The 24,505-nt window shown below is 34.3% G+C and overlaps 1 protein-coding gene across 1 annotated transcript in view; it reads left to right on the top strand.

The window, feature by feature from the left end:
• The window catches only part of LOC124630319 (probable serine/threonine-protein kinase DDB_G0267686), a 175,684-nt gene that overhangs the window by 79,725 nt on the left and 71,454 nt on the right, over positions 1-24,505 (top strand). Inside the window, exon 3 of the mRNA XM_047164171.1 lies at positions 11,134-11,329. Coding sequence (XP_047020127.1) covers positions 11,134-11,329 — 196 coding nt within the window. The remainder of the gene's footprint in view (positions 1-11,133; positions 11,330-24,505) is intronic.

Raw genomic sequence — 24,505 nt, 5'->3', positions numbered from 1 at the left:
AAATTTTCAAATCGGACCAGTAGTTCCTGAGATTAGCGCGTTCAAACAAACAAACAAACTCTTCAGTTTTATAATATTAGTATAGATGTTAGGTTCTATCGGTTTTTGGCCCATGTCCAAATCAGTTGCTTTAATATATCGATTTAACTGGAATCAGAAACATCACAACTTCATAATAATAGTATTTACCTGTCAAGATGCAGACTCATACCTATCTAATACATAAGCCTGAAATGCCAGTCTCATGACATTAAAGTTAACGATTCCGACGTCTGGAAAATGCTATGACCATCACAAACAAGAATATAACTGCTTAAAGAGTGCATAACTAACAAAAGTTTTTATTGAACGGTATTAAATGGGAGCAAAAATTTTATAGCTAATTCAAGTTTTGAACAATATTATGATTTGAATAATATTAGAGCCTTCTAAATCATAGCTCAATAAACCTTTATAATTACTTCCAATAATGTTGACACGTGTGTTAACAAATTAGTAAAAGAAGAAAAGAACGGATAATAAGCCAAAAATACTAAAGACCAAAAATAGCTCCAAAAAGATCAACTCTAATCAAACCAACAAACAAAAGCATTGAAAGGCATTAAAATTGCCATCAAAGTGCATTCGCTTGTGCACCAATAACACGTTATCAGGCAATCGTTGGTCGTTTCAGCCGATTGGACAAGCGTTACCGTTGGAACTCGATGAAGACTATAAAATAGCAGTGATAGCATTGTTGGAACTAGTTCCTGATATAGGAAGGTTAATAACGTGATTATGAAGGAAGTATGTAAAACATATAAATCTTGTTTGATTGAAGGACTTGTTGTTATGGGTGGTAATGTTGTAAGTTTAGTAGTAGATACTTAAAACATCTTTGAAAATCAACTTCAAAGTTGGATGGACTATATATTATGTTAATAAATAATTCTATAGGTCTATGATGTTTTTGGCAGTAAACACTGTAGGTAAAGAGAAAAACATGCAAATGTCTATATAACTTTTTGCATTGAAAAGGGTTAGATATAACTTTATTTGCCTCCTAAAAGTCACATTCATCCAAAACTTGCCCAAAAGACGTATTTTCTCGCCAGATTAGACCAGTTCCCGAACTCGTAAAGCTGACTTCTTCTATTTCCCGTAGTAATTTATCGGCAATAGACGAACCAATTGCCTTTTCGCCCACCGATACAGTTGCCTTCGAATTGGACGATTTATTGGCTACACTATCTGCTGTTTGTATGAGTCGTATCAATTTGAGAGGAATGTTTGCTGTTTTGGCTGGTGTAGAAGTCTGATTTATTCGGTTTCAATGCTGTTTTGGCAGACTTGCTTACATTATTAAGTCCGGTTGCTTTATCTTTGTCAAGCGGTTGCTTTGTTTTTTACGTCCAGTTATCAGAGAGCATCACTTTGCTTAGACAGTTATCAATATAAGTATTGAAGATATAAAACTAAGAAAAAAAAATGCTAGGCAACCATTTTTTTTTCAACAGATCAAGCACATGGTATTCAGAAATCTACATAGGACTTATATGGCTGGCATTAATCAAACCAACTATCTTATTGGCTCCACTCTATTCAAATGTACGTGACGCACGTAGGTTACCAGACTGAAAACTGAGAACAAATATGCAGCAGTTGCTACCCGCAATCAACGTTCAGGACTGCGTCCGACTAGAATTGCAACTGTCTCCTGTGTTAGTTTATCTTAGGGTTGCTAACTCTTGTCACCGATCACTAGCCAAGAATTTCAAAGAGGTATTAATGACGAACAACTTTTTATAACCTCACTGATGATTCTCACTAGGCATATTAAGAAAAATAAGGAATCGTAGAAATAATTAGCCCTAAAAGAAAGATAAATGAAGATTCAGATTTCAATTTGCCCAAATACTGGAGCTTTTTAATCTCGCATCAATTTCCTATCGTCTTAGACCAGTCAGCCAAGATGCATTAAGTAGATGAAGTCTCATTAAAGGATTTTTTTGACAACCCTACCAATAGTTTATAACAAGCTGATGATACAACAGAATGCAACTGGTGTAACTCATTGCGTCCGATGTCCCACTTTTTAGAATTAAGTTTTATTGACCACAAAGTATTTGCCGGCACAATTGTTACCATTGTTCAGAACCCAGAGATAGCTTTCAATACGATCTAGATTAAAATAAATAAGGTAGTAATGAAATCTTCGGTCACTGGACCAGTAACTGCTAAAGATGAGACAGAATTCTGCATTCTGCTTTTTCTCTGTAATGACTTTATTTCCGTCATCGATAAATAATGTTCGAGCAATGAAACCAATCCAATATTTAATCGTCAATAACATCGTAATGAAGCAATCATACAAATAATAGTAACGTAACGAATGAAACAAACAATCAATATTGTTACAATACCAATAATAACTACTGTAATATTATTATGAAACCGAAATTGTTTCAAATTCATGTTCACACCTAAGCTTTTATGTGCAAGCAAAAATGTCTTTACTTCAACATCAGTACATACAATTCGAAATTTAATTTACACTCAAGTGTGAATAGCAATGCACTGATAAATAGTGTACGTTGAACATAAATATTAGAAACAGTCTAATATTTTTTTGGACCAACAAAAGAGAAGAAACAAGACTAACACACTAGACCAAAAGCAACAATTAAGCTAAATCTAATCAACACCTAATTGAACAGACATGCAAATAATGAAGATAAAGATGAACTATGCTAATAAACAAAACATGTCAATCAAAATACAATAAATTATAAACAAATAAACCAACTAACAAAGTAGGCTAATGAACAAACATAACTGTACGTAACTGATCATTATGATCATCTTGATCATGTCATTAACATTTGAACCATTATTTGTGTCTAATAAGTCAAAGTTAGAGGTATACTTATTTCTGCTGTTTCAAATGTAACACAATCTAATAACAATTCATCATCTTCTTTCCTAACTAATAATATATAATAGAGTAATGTAAGTTGGTTGGTTTCACTTTTATGTTTTAAAAGAAGAGCCTATTCATTATGGAAGTCAGTATGATTTGTCATATACAATATACCACTGACTTATGTATATCTGGGTGTGTAAAATAACAACTTGGAGACATGACCAAAACCAAGAGAAGCAACTAGACCAAATACCATAGCATGTAACAAAAGACCAAAAAAAATAAGCTAACATTGTTTACAAGTCGATCACTTTCGAAAGCTCGTTATTCTAACAAGCCGTGTGTATCAAGAATAATCCATATTATATCAATTTGCTTGCATAACCTGACCTCTGAACCTGTCTGGGACTTCAGGTATCTATTATGATGGTACCTACTTTCATTGTGATCTTATTATGTCGATTTTTAGATTGATGCTGAGATAATAGAGACGTTAGGATGTGTGGCGTGCGTTTAGTGGCCTTTGACACTGTTTTCCACATGTTCAGATAATGATATGTTATGGTTGATTTGTTCGAGTGTTATGTTTTCATTGTAAAGTCTTATGTGATCTTTCTCTTCTGCTGTGTTTGATTTGTTTTAATACCTACGTCTGTTACAGTCGTGAATTCTTCAACAGTAATTATTTCTAAGGATCACAATAACTGCATATCTTCATCTATCTTATTATAGTCATCTCGATAAAAAACTTCTTTCAATGCATTCATTCCTCTTTCAGCTTAGATTTCCCGTTATCTCGTGGGAACTGAATGCGTTCTTTTGTTACAAAGATATCCAAGTTTTCAGACAAATCCATTATTACTTTATCCAGTTTGAACAGAAGATTTGCGATTTGCGATCTTATAAATTCTTTTTGAGATCCTGAAGAGAAAAACGATTATTACCTACTGCTTATGGAAAATACTTTGGGCCTTACTACAAAAACTTTAAACCCTGTTTTACACTTGTCTAATAAAATTTTGGCTGCAGAATGAACCATATGTCAACGTCATAATTTGACATTTTTTTAGACAAGGCATAAACTGACGTTTAAAAGTTTTTGTGGTAAGACGGTTTGATTCTTTATGGAGTGGTAAGAAGACGTAACATCCTGACATTTTTTCTGAAAAAAAAAAATTTATGGTTATGATTGATGTAGAAGATACGAAAAATTTGGCTTGCAGGAATCATTGCATAAATATATAAGGCATGATATTTATAACTGAAACTGTTCATAATACCTACTCGACCTTAAAATGAACAAGCTAATAAAAACAAAACAAGATCAATCAAATTTTACAACTACCAAAAGGCAATTTCAGTGATAAATCAGATCGAAAGTGTTGACCATGAACATTTGGAGTCAAAAATGATAAAATCAAAAACATTTTTAATACAACGTCTAATAATATTGTTGTAGATCAAACAATCAAATTCCAAGGCCAGTTTAGTAACATTTGTTGGTTTTTGTCAAGAAAATAATGGAATTATGTTAAAGGTTCTGATGATGTTTATTGAAAATTATAGCGGATCTAATGTCTTAATAACGTGCTACTCTACTCCGTCTTGCTTTTGTAACATTTCAATCTCAAGATGCTATTAAAATTACTTCAATAAAGATGCAGTGAAATATTTTCATTCAATTTGCAATGGGTATCAATTTCTTCTCATTTTCTATTTTTGCAGCTCAAATTGAAATATTATTGTTTGTTTCGAGTCCACATTTCATATTTCCTATTATTTCTCCAATTTAAATGTGTTTGTCAACCATTAGCATCCTAGCAACCCCATTGCAACCTACTCCAGCGAAAGTAAACCGCAACAAATTAACCCGGAACATGATATCTGACAGATAGGCAGTCCAGTTATCGATTTCAAGTAGACCACTTGACCTAGCCATATAAGTGGAGAAAACAATATTTCCTTTGAACTACGATTGTTGGAATGTAGCCCTTATAACATTTATGGCGTTGCAACCGTCTTTCCCTCTCCAGTGTCAGTTCATTCATATACCGTTGATAGATTCCATTGATTTATATTTGTTTTCTCTTCATTGATAAGTTTTACGTTGTTAAGGCCTTATTCAGGTGTTAATTTGAAGTAAAAGTCAGAACGAACAGGAAAGTGTCAATAGCTCAGTTTATACAGGCCTTTTCTGTTCGGCTATTAAACTCATTGATCTGAGAAACGGCTGTCTATTTTGATGCTTTACTTGTATCTCAAGTATGATTGCTATCTATTTTCTAAAATATATCACCGCTATCAGAAAATAGGAAGTCAGCGAAATGTGGTTTACAATCTTCATTCTTGACAGTGACAACTGCACTAACATAATCAAAAGGTTTGCAATCACGTTTGCTATTAAAGTCAGCTTTAATAACGCGGGTCAAGCAAGGTTAACTCGTTAAGCCAACAATGACCAAATTACGTTGCGTCACAAATCTAATAATAAAACAATAAATCATACAATCAAGGGTCATGTTTACTGACATAACTAATCACTATAAAGCTTATTTGGAGGCAAATTTAATAGTGGCCCGCGTCGCCCTGAAAGTGTCGTAACTTGATAGCGCAATGCATAAATCTCAATCAGAAGTATTGTAAAGCGGTGGAGCGCTGCATTTTATTGTCACGTTTAACAAGCGTATGATGTAAGCGCTGTTTTATTGGATTCAATGCATTTGGCCCAATTGTGAAGTATTATCTAATAAAATTATTGTAGAGATTGTCTACTTCGTTTTGGTTTGCGTTTATTGTTGATTTTGTTCTCACGCGTTGTTGGACTTTCGACCACAGAAAAGTTGGAAGTATTTCGTTTAAGAAACCGCTGAAATTTGCTGTGTGATACTTTTACTATTGTTTCTTTATATGTATGATTTACAAGTTCTTTCGTTTTCTTTACACAAAATTCTATAATTTGGGTTTTCATGAACGTTGGGGTTTTCGTGCACGTCAAAAATTTGAACGCGGTCCGACGTGTATATTGCCACTTGTCTGAACCACGAAGTGTAAAATGGCTGTCATAAACAGCCCAATAATTATAAAAGTTAACGATGAAATACTACAGAACTTCATTTTCATTATAGGGTGGCATTTTGGCTTATAGCTCATACATTAACAAACCGTATAGTTTTGTGCTTTAAGAGTATGTGTATTAAATTCCTATGTGTATTAAAAGACAAATTAATTATCTTTACTACTCACACCTCTGGGGTCCTTACAATGGTTTCAGTGAACAAATCTATTTATAAAGACATTTACAACTTCCTCCACATTTCGCGTTTACAGTACCAAGTGAATTAACATAAACATCGATTTCGATTTGTGATCGAATTTATGAAACATTCATGATTATAAACTAAGTGACATTTGAATAACAGAATCTTGATTGCGGACACTATTTCAGCATAGTGTTGGCACTTTTGTGTTAGGACATTTAACAAAATACAAAAGAAGAATTCTCCATTGATACCCAAATATTTAGAATAAAATATACAATTAATTTTAAATTCATTATCAACGCCTTCAAACCTAGGTGTTTGTACAACACAAGCTTTCCACTGTTTATTAATTTACGATCCTTTGAAATAGCAAACACACTTAAACTCAGAATTACACGTCAATAAACATCAACAACGCGGAAAAACTTGACTATTTGATTTCTTTGGCACGTTTCCTGTTTTTGACATTCCCTTTCAATAAAAGGAAACGCGTGTCGTTAATCCAAATAAGAACTATTAAAAGCACGCAGTATAATTTCGAAAAACATTTTAAAAATAAACTTAGGACTTCACTACTACAGGAGATTGCTTTTTAGCGGCGCGTGGCGTAATCGAGAACAGATTTTGGTAGTGGCTGAACGTGAATTCCTTTGCCAATTATAGACGAGCTTTTTTTACTATGGTGTGGCGGTTCTTTTTTCGAATTTAGAATTTTATAACATGACGCAACTTTTTTGTTTGCTCTTCTGCAGTTTTGACAGTTAGACATAGCTTGATAGTTTTAACACGTTTTTTGAATTATAGAATAATTATAACTTCTATAAAAATAGCTATTGGCTTAAGAAAAAATCAAACAAAGGCCGATAGAATTCCTGTTGGTTCAACCGTAAAAATGTAGGAAAGGGTTTTTACAACCTCATCCATTGTAAGCTGTGTTTTAGCGAAAAAAAAATTGCGCATAAATATTTAATGGGACGGTTATGTGCCTCACACGGGAACAGTCAGCGGACCATAACACAATGTACATTATCTGCGAGCCGATCCAAGATGGCGATTGCGAGTGCAATTTCTCAGTTTTCTCACACGTAACGTTGGAGCCAAAGGACCAAGATTGGTTGCAAAGTTGGTGGTTGCTACAACCTGTCGCTAAGAAAGTGAGATTATTGTAGTAGCTGCATATAACCATTAACCTTACATACTTAAGTTGTTGAAAAAGTACCCGTTGTAAGAAAGAAAAAAAATATGCCTTTTTGCAGTTTTTATTTTTGCATTTTTAAAATTTATTAATCTTATAATTTTGATATCATATAATATTAAGTGTTTATACCTATTCCATAATCTTTCAATTCGATAACTCACAGGAACAAACATTTTTAGATACACTTGCACGGCTCTTGCATCAGAGCTTTCGCCATAATCTCAACCAACGTTTGATCTAACGTTGGTACCAACATGTGAGGCCTTTGCTTCCGACTGCACTCTTAATTAAGAAGTTCCCATTGTTGTTAGATAAGTATGGAAACTTTTTGCGACATGTTTTTATTACGTATTTATGGAGCTGATGATCTGAGAATTATAGATAAAGTCTATTGAGTTTATATGGTGTTTATATCCCAGGGAATCTATTAGCTTCAGACTATGAGATCGGTATAGGTAAATGCATCGACTTTGATTAATTGAGGCAATTTGTTTTTTTTTCTGTTTTTTTAAGGCTGTATGTAGTACCTACCTAAGAGAATGTATACGTCTTTTGAAAATCGCCTTATGGGCTTACAGATTTTAAGAAATAAAATGATCTAACTGTAATGTTACCTACAATTTATTTCACGAGCCACAAAGTTCTCCCAATGATGAATGAAACTACAATAAAAACAAAACTAATTAGAACATCGAACAACTTAACTCTCTAAAAATACCTAAAAGAATCTTATTAGTCTCAGTATCCATCTACGAACATATCCTCCCATAAAATAATAATAAAATATTCAATGTAAAGCTAGCAATATTAATAGAATTCCCAAGCTGACATCATAGCGAGTTCAACACACAGTCAGATGTCAGGTTGTGGTTTGAACATGTCAAACGTGACTAGTCTTAAAGGATTTACATGTCGTTAAATACACTGACAAACAGACGTAAATGATCTTTTCATATTTATGTTGTAAAAACTTAACGAACCTGTGTGGTTTTTAGATAAAAACTTGTTAATGTAATTTTTAGTTTTAGTGGACGTTGAAATGATTTGAAAATGTATTAACAATTTAATTTCGGAAAGTAGGCTTTTACGCTAAAAGTAGAGGAATACCTACTGACAGTACCTACATCATAATTTAAGTCTTCCACAATTCACACCACAATGTTTCTACGTTGTCAATATTTTATGTACCTACCTACATCATTACGTCATTCTATGTAACATAGTCATAACTATGTAATATTAAAAATATTAAATATCTACAGTAACTTCCATTGCTTTTATAACACTAATCTGAACTCGCAAATTAGCTTCAAGACATCAATCAACAACAAATAGGTATTAAGTCAACTCAAATAATACAATGCGGCTTAATAAACACACAATAGGTACCAACCCGGAGGCTTTATACTATATATGTAATAATCAAAAGACCATAATTACAAAAGACTAAAACAATCTAAGATAATTCACTCACATGAAAGTTATTGTAACTTAATAAATTCTCATTTGCCGGCGATAAAATTTTATGAGACAATATAATAAGCACAGTATAATCGCAGTCGCCTAGCTTATAATGTATCCGAGATACCTAGTACCTCCGCTTTCACAAAGTACTTATTTAATTCACACCTAGGAAAATTCTAATCTACATAATGATAGGCTGGGTCTACATCGGTTTCGTGCTAGGAGACGCTAGGAATGTTGAGATAGAATGTCGCTATTCAACTGTTTATAGCTTAAGCGACATTCACCAATCAATGTAGTTCTCGATAAATTGCGCTATAGTGTGGCCTCGGGTTTTTGACAAATGATGTCATTGGGGTTTTTACAATATTGTCTATCTTTAAAGGTTGAGAAATATTTAAGTAACTTAATTTTAAAAGCATAATTATGTCAATGATAGGAGATAAAGTTAATTGCTAAGCGTTGATAGTATTGCTAATAAAACTGGATTGTATCGAAACTCCTACGAATCTATTTAGTAATAATTGTAGGAGCATTGCATCAGTGAGTACTAAGGCTAATATCATTATTGAAGGCAGCAATTTACTCTTTATACTTTAGACAAGTTTTCTCTTTAGACAATCCGTAGGGCTACATAGTACCAGCTACTGTCTATCAAAATGTTACAACGATAATCGTTTCAATTTTCACGGAATTGATATGAAATTACGCTCTTAAAAGAGATTTTATCAACCTTTTGGGCTCTGTCGTTTAAAAGAAATGAAGGTTGACACAAATGTTGTTGATACCATAAAATTATAATTTAAAGTATGCGAAATCAATTTGACATCATATTAAAATTCCTTGACAATGTATTTAGAAATTGATTGAAGTGAAGTAGTGGGCAATTTCACGATGATAATCTTCATACTTATTATTTTTTTATAGCTTAATTCGAAGCGCGGGTCTATTATCTTTATGGAAAAGTGAAAATATAATAATTCCAGTGATTATGTTTGATTATATAAAGAGTTATTAATGAACAGATGGCGCTTGTTTTGTAAGTAGCATTTTTATGCAGTTTGAGACAAACAAGTTTCCAAAGTGACAAAGGCTTTGGATTCATGATGTTCATGTAAAAGCATATTCATTTGTTATCAACAAAAGTTGGGGCTAATGAGATGTTATTTATATCGCAAGTACCTACACGCAACCCCAAGTAACAGTAAATCTCTTATTTCCAAATAAAACCTCGACAATCAATGACATCATCAAGCTGAACAAGCTTCTTCATTCAGCATTAATTTGATTTAAAATGTTAATTCAATTAATTCGCTGCATTCCATTAAACGCGGCGCATTGAAGTCGATCGGGCGTTGCCTACACAAATAACCTTATGGTACTTTCTTTGAGTGTGGAACAAAGTGGAGGCGAAATGCGATATTACAATGCGAAGAAGAATGCGAAGTTACCCAATTTTCGCTAGTTAACGCTGTGCTAACCAGCACATTTTCATCACATTTTTACGATGACAAAACTTTAAAGTACTAGTATCACGGAAAACTAAGTTACATGGACATAAATATGGATACGAACGGCGCTCCCGCCCCTTTTGCAGAGAGGAATGATTTCGTCTCCAGTTGTTTAAATTCTCAAAGTACATTTCACAACAACCAATGTAGTGCAGGATCCAAACAGTTGAGCAACCCACAAAATGCCAGGTCTTAAGTACCGGTCAAGGACTGAGTATGACGGAATTCGGCTTTTCGAAACATATCAAGTGAAGGATCTATAATTCGTTTATACTTTCGTTTCGTCAGCTATAGTGTTTAGACTAAATTGAATCGGCTAAACGCTTTATCTAAATCTTTGATCTACGGATTAGAGAGGTTTTTAATATTTGATAGGAAATTAAAAGGCGTTTCTGGTCTAGTAATTGGGTTGTTCTTGATTGATGTGCGAGAGATCCTGTGTTTAGTTAACTCAATTAGTGATTTGTTCATTATTATGAAGTTCATCTTTTTTACTTTCATTTGAGAACGAATTTGTTACGAACAATTAACATGTGTAAATTGACTTTACATTTCAAAATTACTTTTTAATATAACAGAAATAATGGACCTTTTCTACTAAATAATTTTCATACTCTAATCTCTCTCCGGTCGTGCTGTCCCATGCAATAAAGAAATACTGTGTATACATACCTATATGCTTGTACACTGTATGCCCCCAGGTAGCGCCCACATGTCCTGCGTAACTGGCCGTGACCGCCATTATCATCTACCCATCACCTAAAACATAAACTCTAACAATATCCCCTCTTGTTCCAGAGCTTTCTATCAGCGAACGCGAAATGCTGGTGGGCGGGAGCCCTAGCGGCAGCTACAGCGGAGCTCCGGTATGCCGGCTACGTGTCACCAGGGGTGCTGCTGGTGGCCGGAGCACCCAGGGCTCTGGAGATCGTCAGGGGTGCTTATGCACGGTCGGTCCTGAAGCCGCCGCCGACTTACCTCATTTGTGGGCTTGGTGAGTACTTATGTGGTTTTTTTTATGTGTGTTTGGTACTTATTTTGGTGGTTATAGTGGCGCCGATGATGTCCTTATAAACGTTTCCGTCATATACTTACAGCAGTTTGGTTTTGTTCTGGGGCTCTGGTCGCGAATTCGATTTTTGGTTATGAGTTGCAGGAGCAAATTGATGATGAATGGTAAATTTTTGGATGTTGTCAAATAGATAAGACTATTTTTGCACTTATATATTTTCCCGAAGTTCTGACGAAGTTTCATTTCTTCACAGTTGCCGGGCACTTAGACCTAAATCAATCTGCCTTTATTTTATAACTTGTAGATTAAAAGGTCAGGATGCTTTAGCGATATAACGATAACAAAAACATATTCTCAACTGTTACTATATTTTATGTATTCATGATGGCCACCCGCACCTAGGTATTACAAAAATAGATGCAATAAATATCCCAGCATTCTTCATATTCCGATTTACCTGCATATTTATGCAACATTAAATCGAGGATAACACAGTATATTTATAACTTCTTGGAAGTTTTGAAGTCACAGCGATGATGTCAGAACTTATAAAAAGTTGCGCCAACTATGAGACATCTAGCTGCAGGCCAAACGGCTATTGCAAGGCTATTGTGATGGTAATATAGTCATAGATTTATAGAATAAGGTGACAATCTTTTTTAACAGTTACAGGTGGCATTTAGGTTTGTTTTTTGGTTCTTTTAGAACTAATATGTAATAAGTGTATATAATTACATGTATATGGCCCAAATTTACCTTAAGCACACCGGTAAATGCCATTTAAATTTAAAGTAAAAAACTGTTCGATATTCTTTTAAAAGCATTATATGCATATTCTTTTAGGTTCACATAAAACATACCACATACCAGTGATGACAAACTCTCCATAACTCAAAAGAGCCTAGAAAACATGCAGTCATAACAAGTAAACAAAACAATAATAGGTTGAGATTTATCTGCACCAAATATGAGTCAAAACAGAGCCTATCTTAGCTTCAATCTGTCATAACCTTGCAACTAGTCTGACTCAGAAACCTAAGTCAGACTTCCTAGTTCCCAGCCTTAAAAATAAATCTCTTAAAGTTTATACTGCAAAAATAGTGTTGTACGATGACATTATCGATAAGGCAAATGAGAATTTAGTATTTTGAAAATAGAATTATGGTTTTGTGTAACGTCTAATCCGTGAATGATCAATCATTACCTACAGTTATTTAGGATTTATTATTCTGAGGAAGTAACTGAAATTTATTTTTGTTATTTAAATTGAATATATCGAAATAAAAAAAACGAGAATAACAGTCTTCAAGTCAGTAGCGAATCCCTGAAAAGTTTAAATTTTCTTTGTTACATTTAAGTTAACACTAGTAATCCGATCCGGCTTCCCTTCATACTTAACTTAAGCATTTCATTTTTGAAGACTATAAAAGTTGTCGTTCATAATAACATACTCTATGCGATGATTATTTTCTGAAAATCTTTTTTCAATAGTTATACACGGATACCTCCTACTCTGTAAATAATTTGTAATTATCACGATAAAGAAAAACTGCTTCCTTATAACAATCAAACTCAAAGTGCATGTCATCACTGCACCTTGCATCCTTTTCCCACGATTAGCTGTAACAAAGGCGTAATTACGTGCGCGCGCGCAGGCGGGCGGCGTTGTGCTTAACCGCTGTAGAAGATAATTGTAGAAGGTGCTGTTTGAACAATACTTGTTATCTTGAAGAACATAATTTGATATTTGTTTATACAACACTATTAATTAAATCAATAAAAAACTGAAGGTTTAGATGGTCTTGTTCTATTTACTATTTTCTAGTGTTTTCATCAGTCAGTGCTAAATATCAATACTAATATTACAAACAAACCTAATTACACTCCAAACACCTACCGACTTAACCTTCTCAGTTCACTTACACTACGGTATCTGCGCCCGCGCACCGACGGCCTTGCAAGGACGTCGCTTATGTAACGCTCGCTCCACGCTAAATGTCAAACGGTTCCGTAGCTGTTATGTCATATGAGTACCTAATCGTTTGTAGAGAGTGGGTGCATGGGTAATGGGTTTTGGTCTGTTTATTTTTTAGTGTTTTTTTTTTCTTCTTGCTGTGGGAAGGTGGTGGAATATTCACGATCTGAATGCACTTTTGTTAAAAAAATTCAGTATTTATTTCTTGAGGTTTACTATTCTCGTTGAGAATTAAAAAAAAATCTTAATACGTTATTAATTCTCAATGATTTAATTAAAAAGATTTTAGATTTAATTCTGAAAGGTATTTTGTAGGCAACTTTATTTTTTTTTTGAAATATTTTCAGGTGTTTTTTGTCCAATATAATTTTACTTCTGGTAGGACATCAGACAGAGAAACTGGTATCTTAGATGACAAGCTTCACCGATCCTTATCTGTCTGAGAATAATGACGATGATATTCGTCCTAGAAATAAACTTACGTAAATCTTTATTAAAAGCTATAAAATAAGGTCTTGGCTTCAATGGCGTATGTTCAAAGACCACACGCATGTTGATGCTATTGTGATAAATTTAATGTCTTGTCTGATGTTTAGATACAATTAACCTTCTGAGCCTTTTGCATAATTAAGCATTTCAATTTACATCGTAAGAAAACATTATTGCAATTGAGTCATTTGTTTTAATTCGCTTAAATTATTTTAAGTTCATCTTCCACTGATAGCAAGCAAAACTAATCGATATATTAAAGTAATATAATAGTTGAATTAACCTACAACAGCTAAGTAGATAAATTCCACAAGTAGGTATGTTAAAATTAGAAACCCATTAACAGCTACGATTTTTTGCTAAACTAGTTGCCATGGTTATTTATAAACAACCTTAGCATAGGCAAACGAAGTAACGTCATCTGTGAAGGGCGTTTGTAACTATGCCAGTCATTTAGTTCAAGAATCCTGCTTTAACGACTTTCCTAATTACCACTATAATTGCTGGAAAATTATACGGTAGGTTCAAAATTAAGAGGAATTTTAAACATGTGTTTTATTTGCTATTTTATTACTTGCGTGATTTTAACTACGTGATAATAGTATGTAATCGTATAACAAAATACTAGTTATTCTGTGTTTGTGGCCTATAGTATTAGTATATAAAAATACCTATTGCTGGGGCACTTTGAAAAATATTATTAACATCCAATTTTTTTATCACCGCAGATGTCATAACTTCCTAATATTTTTATCAATAAACAATTGACGACATAGGTAGTGCAGCACTATTGTTATCAAGTTGAATTATCAAAGGACTTTAGACTTACAACTTAGGAAGACACATGGAACCGGCATCTTTTAATATTATTCTAAAATCAATTTCCTGCCATTATATCAACCAATACAGATCAAAACAACTCCATTAGGGTTTCATAAATAAATATTATTACATACATGTAGGTCCTATTTAGTCGGTACTTAAGATCTTATAATTCCAAGGCCTGATCATAAAATTTTATGCAAAATATGCCCACAGTATGTATGCTAATTAGAATAGATGATGCCACTATTGTTGGTACTACGTGACTTCAGATTATACTGAAGTACAGTTTGACATTGACTGCCGGTGTTAAAAAGGACGTATGTGCCCATTAATTAGGACATAGGACCTTTTGTAGATGTCAAAATGTAGGTAGGTACATTTTTGTAGTTTTACTGTTATGTATATTTAGGACAAGACATTGTACATATTTGACTTTTTTGTATAAATCGTTTTGGCGACAGCTGTTTGAAATATTTAAACGATTGAAGAATCTAAATATTTTAGATGGTATAATTCTTAAGCTACGAGTAATACGAGTAATAATGATTTTCAAGACTAGCATAGAAAAGGGTCGCAAAATAACTCAATATTTTGCTACAAATAAAGGCATGCGTTAACTGCATACAAAATATCCGACTTTCACATACAATCTCTTTGTGAAATGAATAAACTAAGATAAATTGGATTGTTTTGTCTAAAAGGAAAGGGACACGGAAATTATTCTTTTGCTTTCCTACAAATGCCAGGTATGCAGAAATGTCTAACAATTCGAGCCGATTGCATAATTGTCTTGAACAAGAAGTTTCTTTGATTTGAATGCTGGACTGCTATTATGACAAATTAATAGGAAACATTGAAAAGGAAGTGTTATTCGATACTGGAGAAAATAATTGTGACGGCTTGAGGGCTGCTTGTGTTACGGAACATTTTTAGACTATCAAAATGGGACCCTAAAATATTGCAGGTTTCTTTTCAAGTTTCGAAAATTTTCGTTAGTTCAAAGGGCCTTTCAATCGTTTTGTAATCATACTTTTTGGTTGAGAAAAATCTTTTAGCACTAAGAAATATTTGAAATAAAATCTATTTTTTTATTTATTTATTGTCATTGACCTTTCAATGAACCGGTGCATTAGTGACTTTCCAAAGGACATTACTGCGTTTATTTTTGACCTTTTCAAAAATAAATGTAATGTGTTTTTGATAACGTTAAATAAAAACCTGTTGTCAATAAGTAATTTTCCCAAAATGGGCATAACATTGCTCTACATTATATGTACATAATGATGTAGTTATTACGAAATTCGCCTTAGTTATTTAAATATGTGCTTAGTCTAAAACCACTTCATTTGTGCAGATATTCTTATAGAGACAAAAATAAGGCTTCATTTTGTAAAGCATTTTTGTTCAGTAGTTACTTAAGTATACGACTCGCACTTGACCGGACTTAAATGTAGCTTAAAGTAAACCAAAACGTGTAAGTACTTTTACTTTCTTCCTACATCTGATGTCGAAATCGTACCAACTTGATACCTTAATGTGATCAAGTGATATTTAATTCAAGCACCTAAATGTATACCAAAATTATTCGGTTAATGCTAAAAGGTTATTAAGAATTTCGTAAAAGTGTATTTTTAATTTGCGGTCAATTGGCGGCGTTGCTGAGTAAGCTCGTATTGGAGTGTGTTAAGGTGATATGAATTTAATTGAGAGTATTAAGAGAATCATTTTACAGTGGAATCATTATTTGTTTACAAGAATAAGACTGTTAATTTAAGGAGATAACTTCTATGGAGGTTTCAGGTGTAAATAAAAATCGCTTCAAGAGTTCTCCTTCAAGAAAGTAATATCTAAGTATTTCTTTGTATTTTCTTGTAGACTAAAAATACTTATCTGAATCTTTTGCTTAGGTATAAGTTATTGACGCCGGGTGGCGTTAAGAATTAACGCGATACAAAAAACTGATAACAAATCTATCTTTTTGAAAAGCAATATTCAATTATGCTAACCTTTTTATAATAGAATAAAAGAATAATCGATAAAATCGATTTGTCAAGTAACGATCTCTCGCACAATGAACCACAGCGAAAGTAATGATAAAATAAAAACTAAATTCTACATTCAAGTTAGGCATTCTATTATGATGCCTAACTCATTATCGATTTTCGAATCGAATGGACCCTTAATCGATTACCACAGCTGTCAAGTGGAGAATCAAAACGAAATCCGAATTCTAATTGAGGAAAACTACGATTTTAAAAAAGTCGCAACTACTTACTTCAGAGATTTCTTTAAAATCGAAGCTTTAGTTGTAAACGTTTTCAAAAGGAATTCTGTTTCTGCGTATCGTTTTTTGTTTTGATGCAGTTGACTGTCCTGTCAGTCAGAACAAAAATGCAATTTTCCCTTAAATATTGACAGCTGTCAAATGCACAAACTATTCGGCACCACTCACAAAGCAAACTCGGCACGGCAAACACAAAGTAGGTATAGTAATACTTTACTTTTGCCGAACAACAAATATATCAAAAATAACCGTAAACGAAACAGTTAGAGAACGATATAAATATGCATGGTTCCCAAAGGAGTGAGCGTGGAGCTGCCATTATTTCACGTAAGTTTTGTGTTGCCAAGTCAAGCGTCTGGAAAGTTTGAAAGTGAGTCGTGCAAAAAAGGCCTAACTGCTAATCGCATGCCGTGAAGGCAACAGAGTATTAATTGTATATTAGGAATTCAATTTATAGTGACATCTGTGATCTAGGTAAATACCAAGGTAATTAAGTCTGATTTTGCTATACATATTTATATTAATACTCGAAACGTAAATCTATACAAATTGAGTAAATAGGAATCAATTTTTTGTTTGTTTAATTTCTAAAAAGTAACAAATAAAAGGTCTCAGTACAAAATTACTTAAACAATACCTTCAATTCAGAAAAGCCCACAGTAGTCATGTATTTACATAAATCATTCAAAACTTGTAGAATATTAGTTACAAAACGCTAAACTTTCTAGCTTCGAGACAACCGCATTTGACAAGTAACAATAAATTGATTGTCCTGATCATCGTTTCGATAATTTTAATCAATAAAACTCTGTTGAGTGTAAACACGACGTATCGTATATTCATCTTTTGTTTATTTGATCACTAGCTGTACCACGCGGTTTTACCCGCGTCCCTAGGTATTTACTTCATGTATTCTATGCTATCCTGGTATCTACACTAGGAGTACTTGCATCGACATCTCAAGTGCATGTAACTCAGGTTACATGCTGTCCTGGTTCTTTCCTTTTTTGTTTCGGCGGCATACCGGGGAAACTTCTACCCGTTCACTTATACAACACTAGCCGTTTTCCCGCGGTTTCACCCGCGTCCCGTGGTAACAACTGCCCGTACCGGGATAAAACATAGCCTATGTTACTCGTGGATAATGTAGCTTTCGAATATTGAAAGAATTTTTAAAAACGGTCCAGTAGTTTTTGAGCCTATTCATTACATCCAAACAAACAAAGTTTTCCTCTTTATAAAACATAATTTAGTATAGAGAGTGTAGCTTGCGAACAGTGAAAGAATTATTGAAATCGATTCCGTGGAGCCCATATGAGCCTTTTCGATTCAAGAAACAAACAATCAAATCTTTCCTGTCTATATATGTATTAGTAGGTATTGCTAATATTAATTTGTGTTCACCTGATCATATTCGTCTATTGTTAAGAGAATAGCCAGTGGCGTTCTGCTTGTTTGAATAGGCCGGTTATCTGTAGTCATCTAAATAGTTGTTCAATTTGAATTATGCATCCCGTGTGGTAGTTTGAATTATAGTTCCGGTAACAAATTGCATTTATCATTTATTTTGTTCATTGAATGCAATGTGAGCATGTAATTAAATACTTTCATTGTACTATACGTGGGTTCCACACTGAGAACAGTTTTATTCTGAGGTTTCCTTGTGTGGTGGGAATCTTTTGTAACATATAATATTCTAGTGAATCTGAGTCATATATTACCTACTGGCTATCACTCGCACCCTGAGCGGACTATTGCCTGCACCCGGGTGAAACTTAGGCTTGGTATTATTCTAATGTAAAATGCTTTTAATTGTCATTAAATACGTTGTGTATTTTTGCATGAAAGAGTAAAAAACTTCCACACATCCATCCGTCTACACTTACTCCTAAAATTACGCCTTTTTAGTAATTTTATTACCTGTACATCCATTGTTTAATCACTTACCACTCATATTAACCCCTACCTACACTTCACCAGCTACCAATTCATAAATTGGCCAACCTCCGAACCATGAAATCAGGTGCGTTCAAACGCAGACTATCAACAGAATCACTATACCTACTCGATATCAATTGCCTGTCTGTCTGCCTGAAAATTCAATTTTGCCTGCACAGAAGCGGCTGTGAGCGAATATTGACATGATTAACGGCCTTCGTACCTACGTGAATTGCACAAAATACCTCCTCCATTTCGTTTTTTTGTTTTTTGTCGTTCATCGAGCTGTTTGCTTTTGGGACGTGTGTTTTTTAAATGAATGTTGATTGAACTAGCGTGAAGTGTAGATTCGGTGAGTTATATTAAAGTAAAAGATTTTGTTATGTCAAAAAACCAATGGGGTTGAAACTATTGCCATGAGTTTAAAAAATATTTCAGTGTTATATAAGTGGCCTATTTATCGGGAAAAGCCTGTAGGATACATTTTATCTGGGTGCGCAGAGAACTTAGGTCCAACGGGACGCATGTAAAACCGCTGGTGGAAGCTACATTGTTTCAAATACAAAGACAGTTAATATTACACTCGGCTATGTAATAGAAACCTATTATTCATTATATTTTATCATGAATGCTTCTTCCCCCATTACCTAACAACAAAAACTCAATTATTTTCAGACATCAAACTTTTTTGACGTGAAACAATTTCTATAGTGATATATCATTCGCTCCTGTCAATGTATGACAAAGGAATTCCGCATAGAGCCGCCATATTATAGGTATGGCTAGTAAGAGTAGACGCACACTACAAACTTTTAGTTGGACGACAGTTTGTTCGAGCTCCAAGAATGATCAGCTATTTGGTCGGTATCATCATCATCTCGCGTGCCTTTTCCCAACTATGTTGGATCGGCTTCCAGTCTTATCGGATGCAGCTGAGTACCAGTGTTTTACAGGGAACGTCTGCCTATCTGACCTCCACAACCCAGTAACCCGGGCAACCCAATACCCCTTGTTAAGACTGTTTATCAGACTTACTGGCTTCTGACTACTTATAACGACTGCCGAAGATGTTCAATGACAGCCGGGACCTACTGTTTAACATGTATTTGGCCGGTATCAGACCGACTAAAAACGTTGATTGACGATATTCGGGCCAACTCTCGGCCGACTGTTTAGTCTGCAGTTTGAAGGTGCTGTTAAGGTTTTACATAGAATAGTTGCGGTCATGTAATATTGTGGGAAATGGCCGGATCGACTAACTGTATCCGCTGCGGATATGTAATCTGAGTGATAACTAGATATTGATTCGGTTGGTTTTATGCTTGTTATGGTTGTGGGTTTGCGGGATTTTGGTGTTTGTGTGTGTGTGTGTGTTTGAATAAAGTAGGTGATGGTTTGATTGTATATGTGTTAGAGTATTTGATTGTTGTGGAACTGAATGGTGGTAATGTGCTGATACCTGCTGATTTGTGTACTTAAAATATCCAGAAAACAACGCAATTTATATTATTCTGTTTTGTATGACGCCACATTTAATGTCATATTGAATCGTTATTCCTAAGCAGCACAACGACAATATAAAGTCTTTACAGTGGCAAAACTATGTATTTCAGACTTGAGTATTATGAAAAATGACACCTGATTTTATTTCCCAAACATTCGTCTTGCATTTCACCCATAGGCCCATAGCGCACTCTTCTCATATCGATAACTAATGCTACACATCCCTTTGGCCCGCAGTAAGTTTTCCCCTCACTTGAAGCTATTAGTATTAATTTATCGACAGATTTATTTATATAGCAAGCTTTCCAGTTTACATTAGATTTGCTAGTTAGTCGCGCTTTTCTGTATAGATTGTTTATGGTACGGCTTATTTTTCCGGGACAATAACGAACCAGACTGAACCGGATTTTGTTTACCACGAGTTTTCTTTTAAGAAAAGCTAGCTGTGATTTATTGTAAAGGTGAACCAAATATGTATTATTTTGTTTTGATTTACATACATAACTATAACTTAAAGGTTCTTTGGAAATTTTATGTACCTACAAATAATTTTATTTGGTAATGAAAATGTCGACATGAATGCAAAGCTTTTTTAAGTTTTTCAGAATCGATGTGTTACTTTTTGATATAAAACATGACAATACATAGATAGGTACCAATAGTATAAATAAAGCTAGAAATCGATCCTAGCCATTTCCGTAAAACACTATCTAGTAAAATCTTTCGAACAAAAAGCTTCTCTCCTGCTATAAAAACATTTTAAAGCCTAGACTGCATTTGTGGTTTCAACCTTCCTTCCTACTCCGTTGAGCACGGAAAAACGTCCCAATGTCTACCTTATACTACTCGTATTTTAACAGTAAAAACGAACCTTTTACTCTCTGTGGTTTTGAAAGGTTACAGTTAGTATTATGTAGATAGGTACGGTTTATTTAACTATTCACAAAGGTTCATGTCTCGCGTTTTTGTCACTTTAAATTCGTTGTGCCAGGAAACTGTGTCTGAGTGACAATTTGAAAAATGAAAATGGAAAATAAATAGCCTTTGCTACTCGGGAAGGGTGTAGCTTTCCAAGAGAAAAATATTTTTTCAAATCGGTTCAATAGTTCTTGAGCCTTCAGGGTACAAACAAACAAAAAAAAATATTTATGAGTTATAACTAGATTTTACAAATACTTTCGTGTTAGATAATATACATTTTTATGAAGAGCTCCAGGAGGTTAAGAATAATGTACCATTGTATTTCGTGAAGAATTTTCTGGAATCGCATCATAAGGTCCAGAGAATACCAATGCTTTAACAGCCTCGTATAAAAGAGCTATTTTGCAAGCAATAGAAATATAACTGGTATTTTATCATAAGCCTATAGTAAAACATTTGCATAAATGTTGTAACAAACAAACCTACACTTTGGACAGAACAATAGTCGTTATTATTTCTCTGTAAAGTCAATAACTTCACAAATATAATCTAATTGGGAATGTCATAAGCGCTTAACGAGACAGTAAGGGACTCTAAAGACTGTTAGAGATTCTGTCTGTATGTTTATGTACTTACTTTCATTAAATGTTTTGTTATAAAGTTCGTATTTCAGTGTTATAGTAATGACTTTGGATAGACGTAAATCTTTTGATTGTTGTGATGGCGGCGCAATCTAGGTAAATCGAAGTGAAGTTTCGAGTGCGTTTTCGAATTGCGATCGCTATTGAAAGCGCAGCGAATTTTAATCGAATGCGTACCAAAGTTATTTGAAAATGTATAAAGCTAACTTTGGCGCTCAATTGAATACGTTTTCAGTCGGCAACCAGAAAGCCAGTCTTACGAAAGGGTATTGGGTTACCCGGGTAACTGGAGGTCAGGTAGGTAACATAGGTAGTCGCTCCTTGTAAAACACAGCCAAACCAGATGCGCTGGACCAGCGCATCTGGTTGGGCTGGAAGGCTACCACAACATTTTTAGCTCGGGAGATGATAAGACTGGGAGCTGACCCCAACTTAACTGTGGAAAGGCTAGGCAGATGATGGCTCAAAGTTAACACAGCTTTATAAAGCCAAAGTGCTATTTTACATATGAACAACATTAAGCACAAAATTTGCAATTAAACGCGACGTACCATTTATCTCGTACATTAAAATGACCGTATGATTCATACAAACATAATTACGTAGTTTAAACAAATGAGGGCATTTATTTAAGAGCCGCTCACTTATGCCTACAACCTTCACGGCCCTTGCGCACGTTAGCACGCACCCGACAATGAGTTGACATCTTGGCGATTAGGCTGATTGTACAATGACGATTTGTCGGTACAATGATGCTGCGATTTTCAATGGTAATTTTTAATGGGCAATTTGTTTTTTCAATATCAGCGATTTGTATGGATGATTTTTTTACTAAGAAAGACTTCTTGAGAAATCAAAAGTGTCACGTGAATGATATGGCATCTTCAGTATCGTTAATAATTCAAAAACGATAAACAAGTTTTTTGTAAAACAGTTGTGCAACACTGCAACTTCAGCTATGTTTTTGTTTAACTTCACAGAAAACAAAATAGCATATTTTTTATTAAAAAATCTGTATCCTTTTTTGATTGTATCTCCCAAAATAGAGACGGAAAAGTGCTGTTACCTTGCTGGTATGTAACCAGCTTTATACTGAGAAGTACACTCGTAATGTTACGTAATTGTCATTCACTTGCGAAAATTGGTGTGTACGTGTTTTTTATTAGCGGATTTTATATTATTTTCACAAAATATTTGTATTGCGCACGTGATGTAGAATTGGGATGTTTTGTATTAAGCTTTGGGCAAATAAAGGCCATTTATTCGTCAAATATATATATAATATATAATCAAATTTGTGTATCTTTTTTGAAAAGGAACTTTTCTTACCACTGCCTTCTTATTATAAAAATCGTCCCCTCCGTCGAGGAATCTCTCAACACATGTAGCCCATAATACTAGAAATATCCAAATGGTTAACACAAGCGTCAGATGCATCTGAAACTTATTGAAATCATAATCGCTGGACGCATATTCGGGTGTCCGACACCCCTCGGCATATCCGACTGTCCGACACTTCGCAATGTCGGACGCTACCCGCAGTGTCCGGTATTGAGCGGGTGTCCGGCAAAAGATTCATAGTCCCATTATTTATGAACGGGCGTTGTTTTATGTAGACTGTTCATGTCTGGACTGAATATTATTTTTATATTTTGTTCATAAAATTGTGGTTCAGTTTTAAATCACTTTACAGGCAAATAATTCCTTTTCAAAAAGAATTATGTGTTCATTGGTAAATAAATTTTACAGTAAAGTAAAAATTATAATATAATATTTTTTATTATTTACATTTTATTCTATCTTATTTATTCCGAAAAAAAATAATAATTCAGATGGGATGAGGATGAAAACATCACTAAATTACACCATCTTCACTTCCATAGTTATATTTTTATTTCCTTTCTATAATAAAACCCCAGTATCGCAGTGCTTGTCTAGAAAACAGAAAGAAAACAGTACCTACTATCCAGTATTTCCACCAAAAGCACTAAAGGGTCTAACTTTTAACACCAAACAGGGTTAGACACGGGTACCAAGATTTCTATTATTATTTACCGATGGGAAAATGTTCAATTACAACTGTGTTGGACGTACATTATGTCAAAGCAATGGCCATGGGAGTGCTCGGACAAGAGTTCATTATCTATAAACCGTAGTTCCTTTAGATTTCCCGATGATTTACAAACAACGTTTTTCTTGATGTTTCAGTTAAGTTTTAATGAAAATGCATTCGGTAAATATAGCGTACTTAAATACTATCTGATTGTGCTATTAAGGTACACTAATGTTATTTTACTGAGAAGTTAGTTGGTTTTTGGCGCTAGTGCACTAAACGGAATTGTTGGTTTTATTTGAAGAAAAAGACAACAGTTTTAAGCGTGTGGCACATTATAGCAGCACCGCAACAGCACGGCTGCAGCACGGCGTCGCCTCGAATTAAGACTACGGCTAGCTGCCAGCGCGCCAACCACGCGCTGTCCGCTCGCCGTCGGCGCGCCGGCCGCGTGCCGGCCGCGAGGTGTAAGCTTGCTGTCACCGCAAACTCAATATTATTTTAAGACGATTATGATTGATGTTATGAT

Source organism: Helicoverpa zea, chromosome 5, assembly GCF_022581195.2.
Source record: "Helicoverpa zea isolate HzStark_Cry1AcR chromosome 5, ilHelZeax1.1, whole genome shotgun sequence".
Lineage (NCBI taxonomy): Eukaryota > Metazoa > Arthropoda > Insecta > Lepidoptera > Noctuidae > Helicoverpa > Helicoverpa zea.
This window is presented reverse-complemented; position numbering and strand designations above follow the sequence as displayed.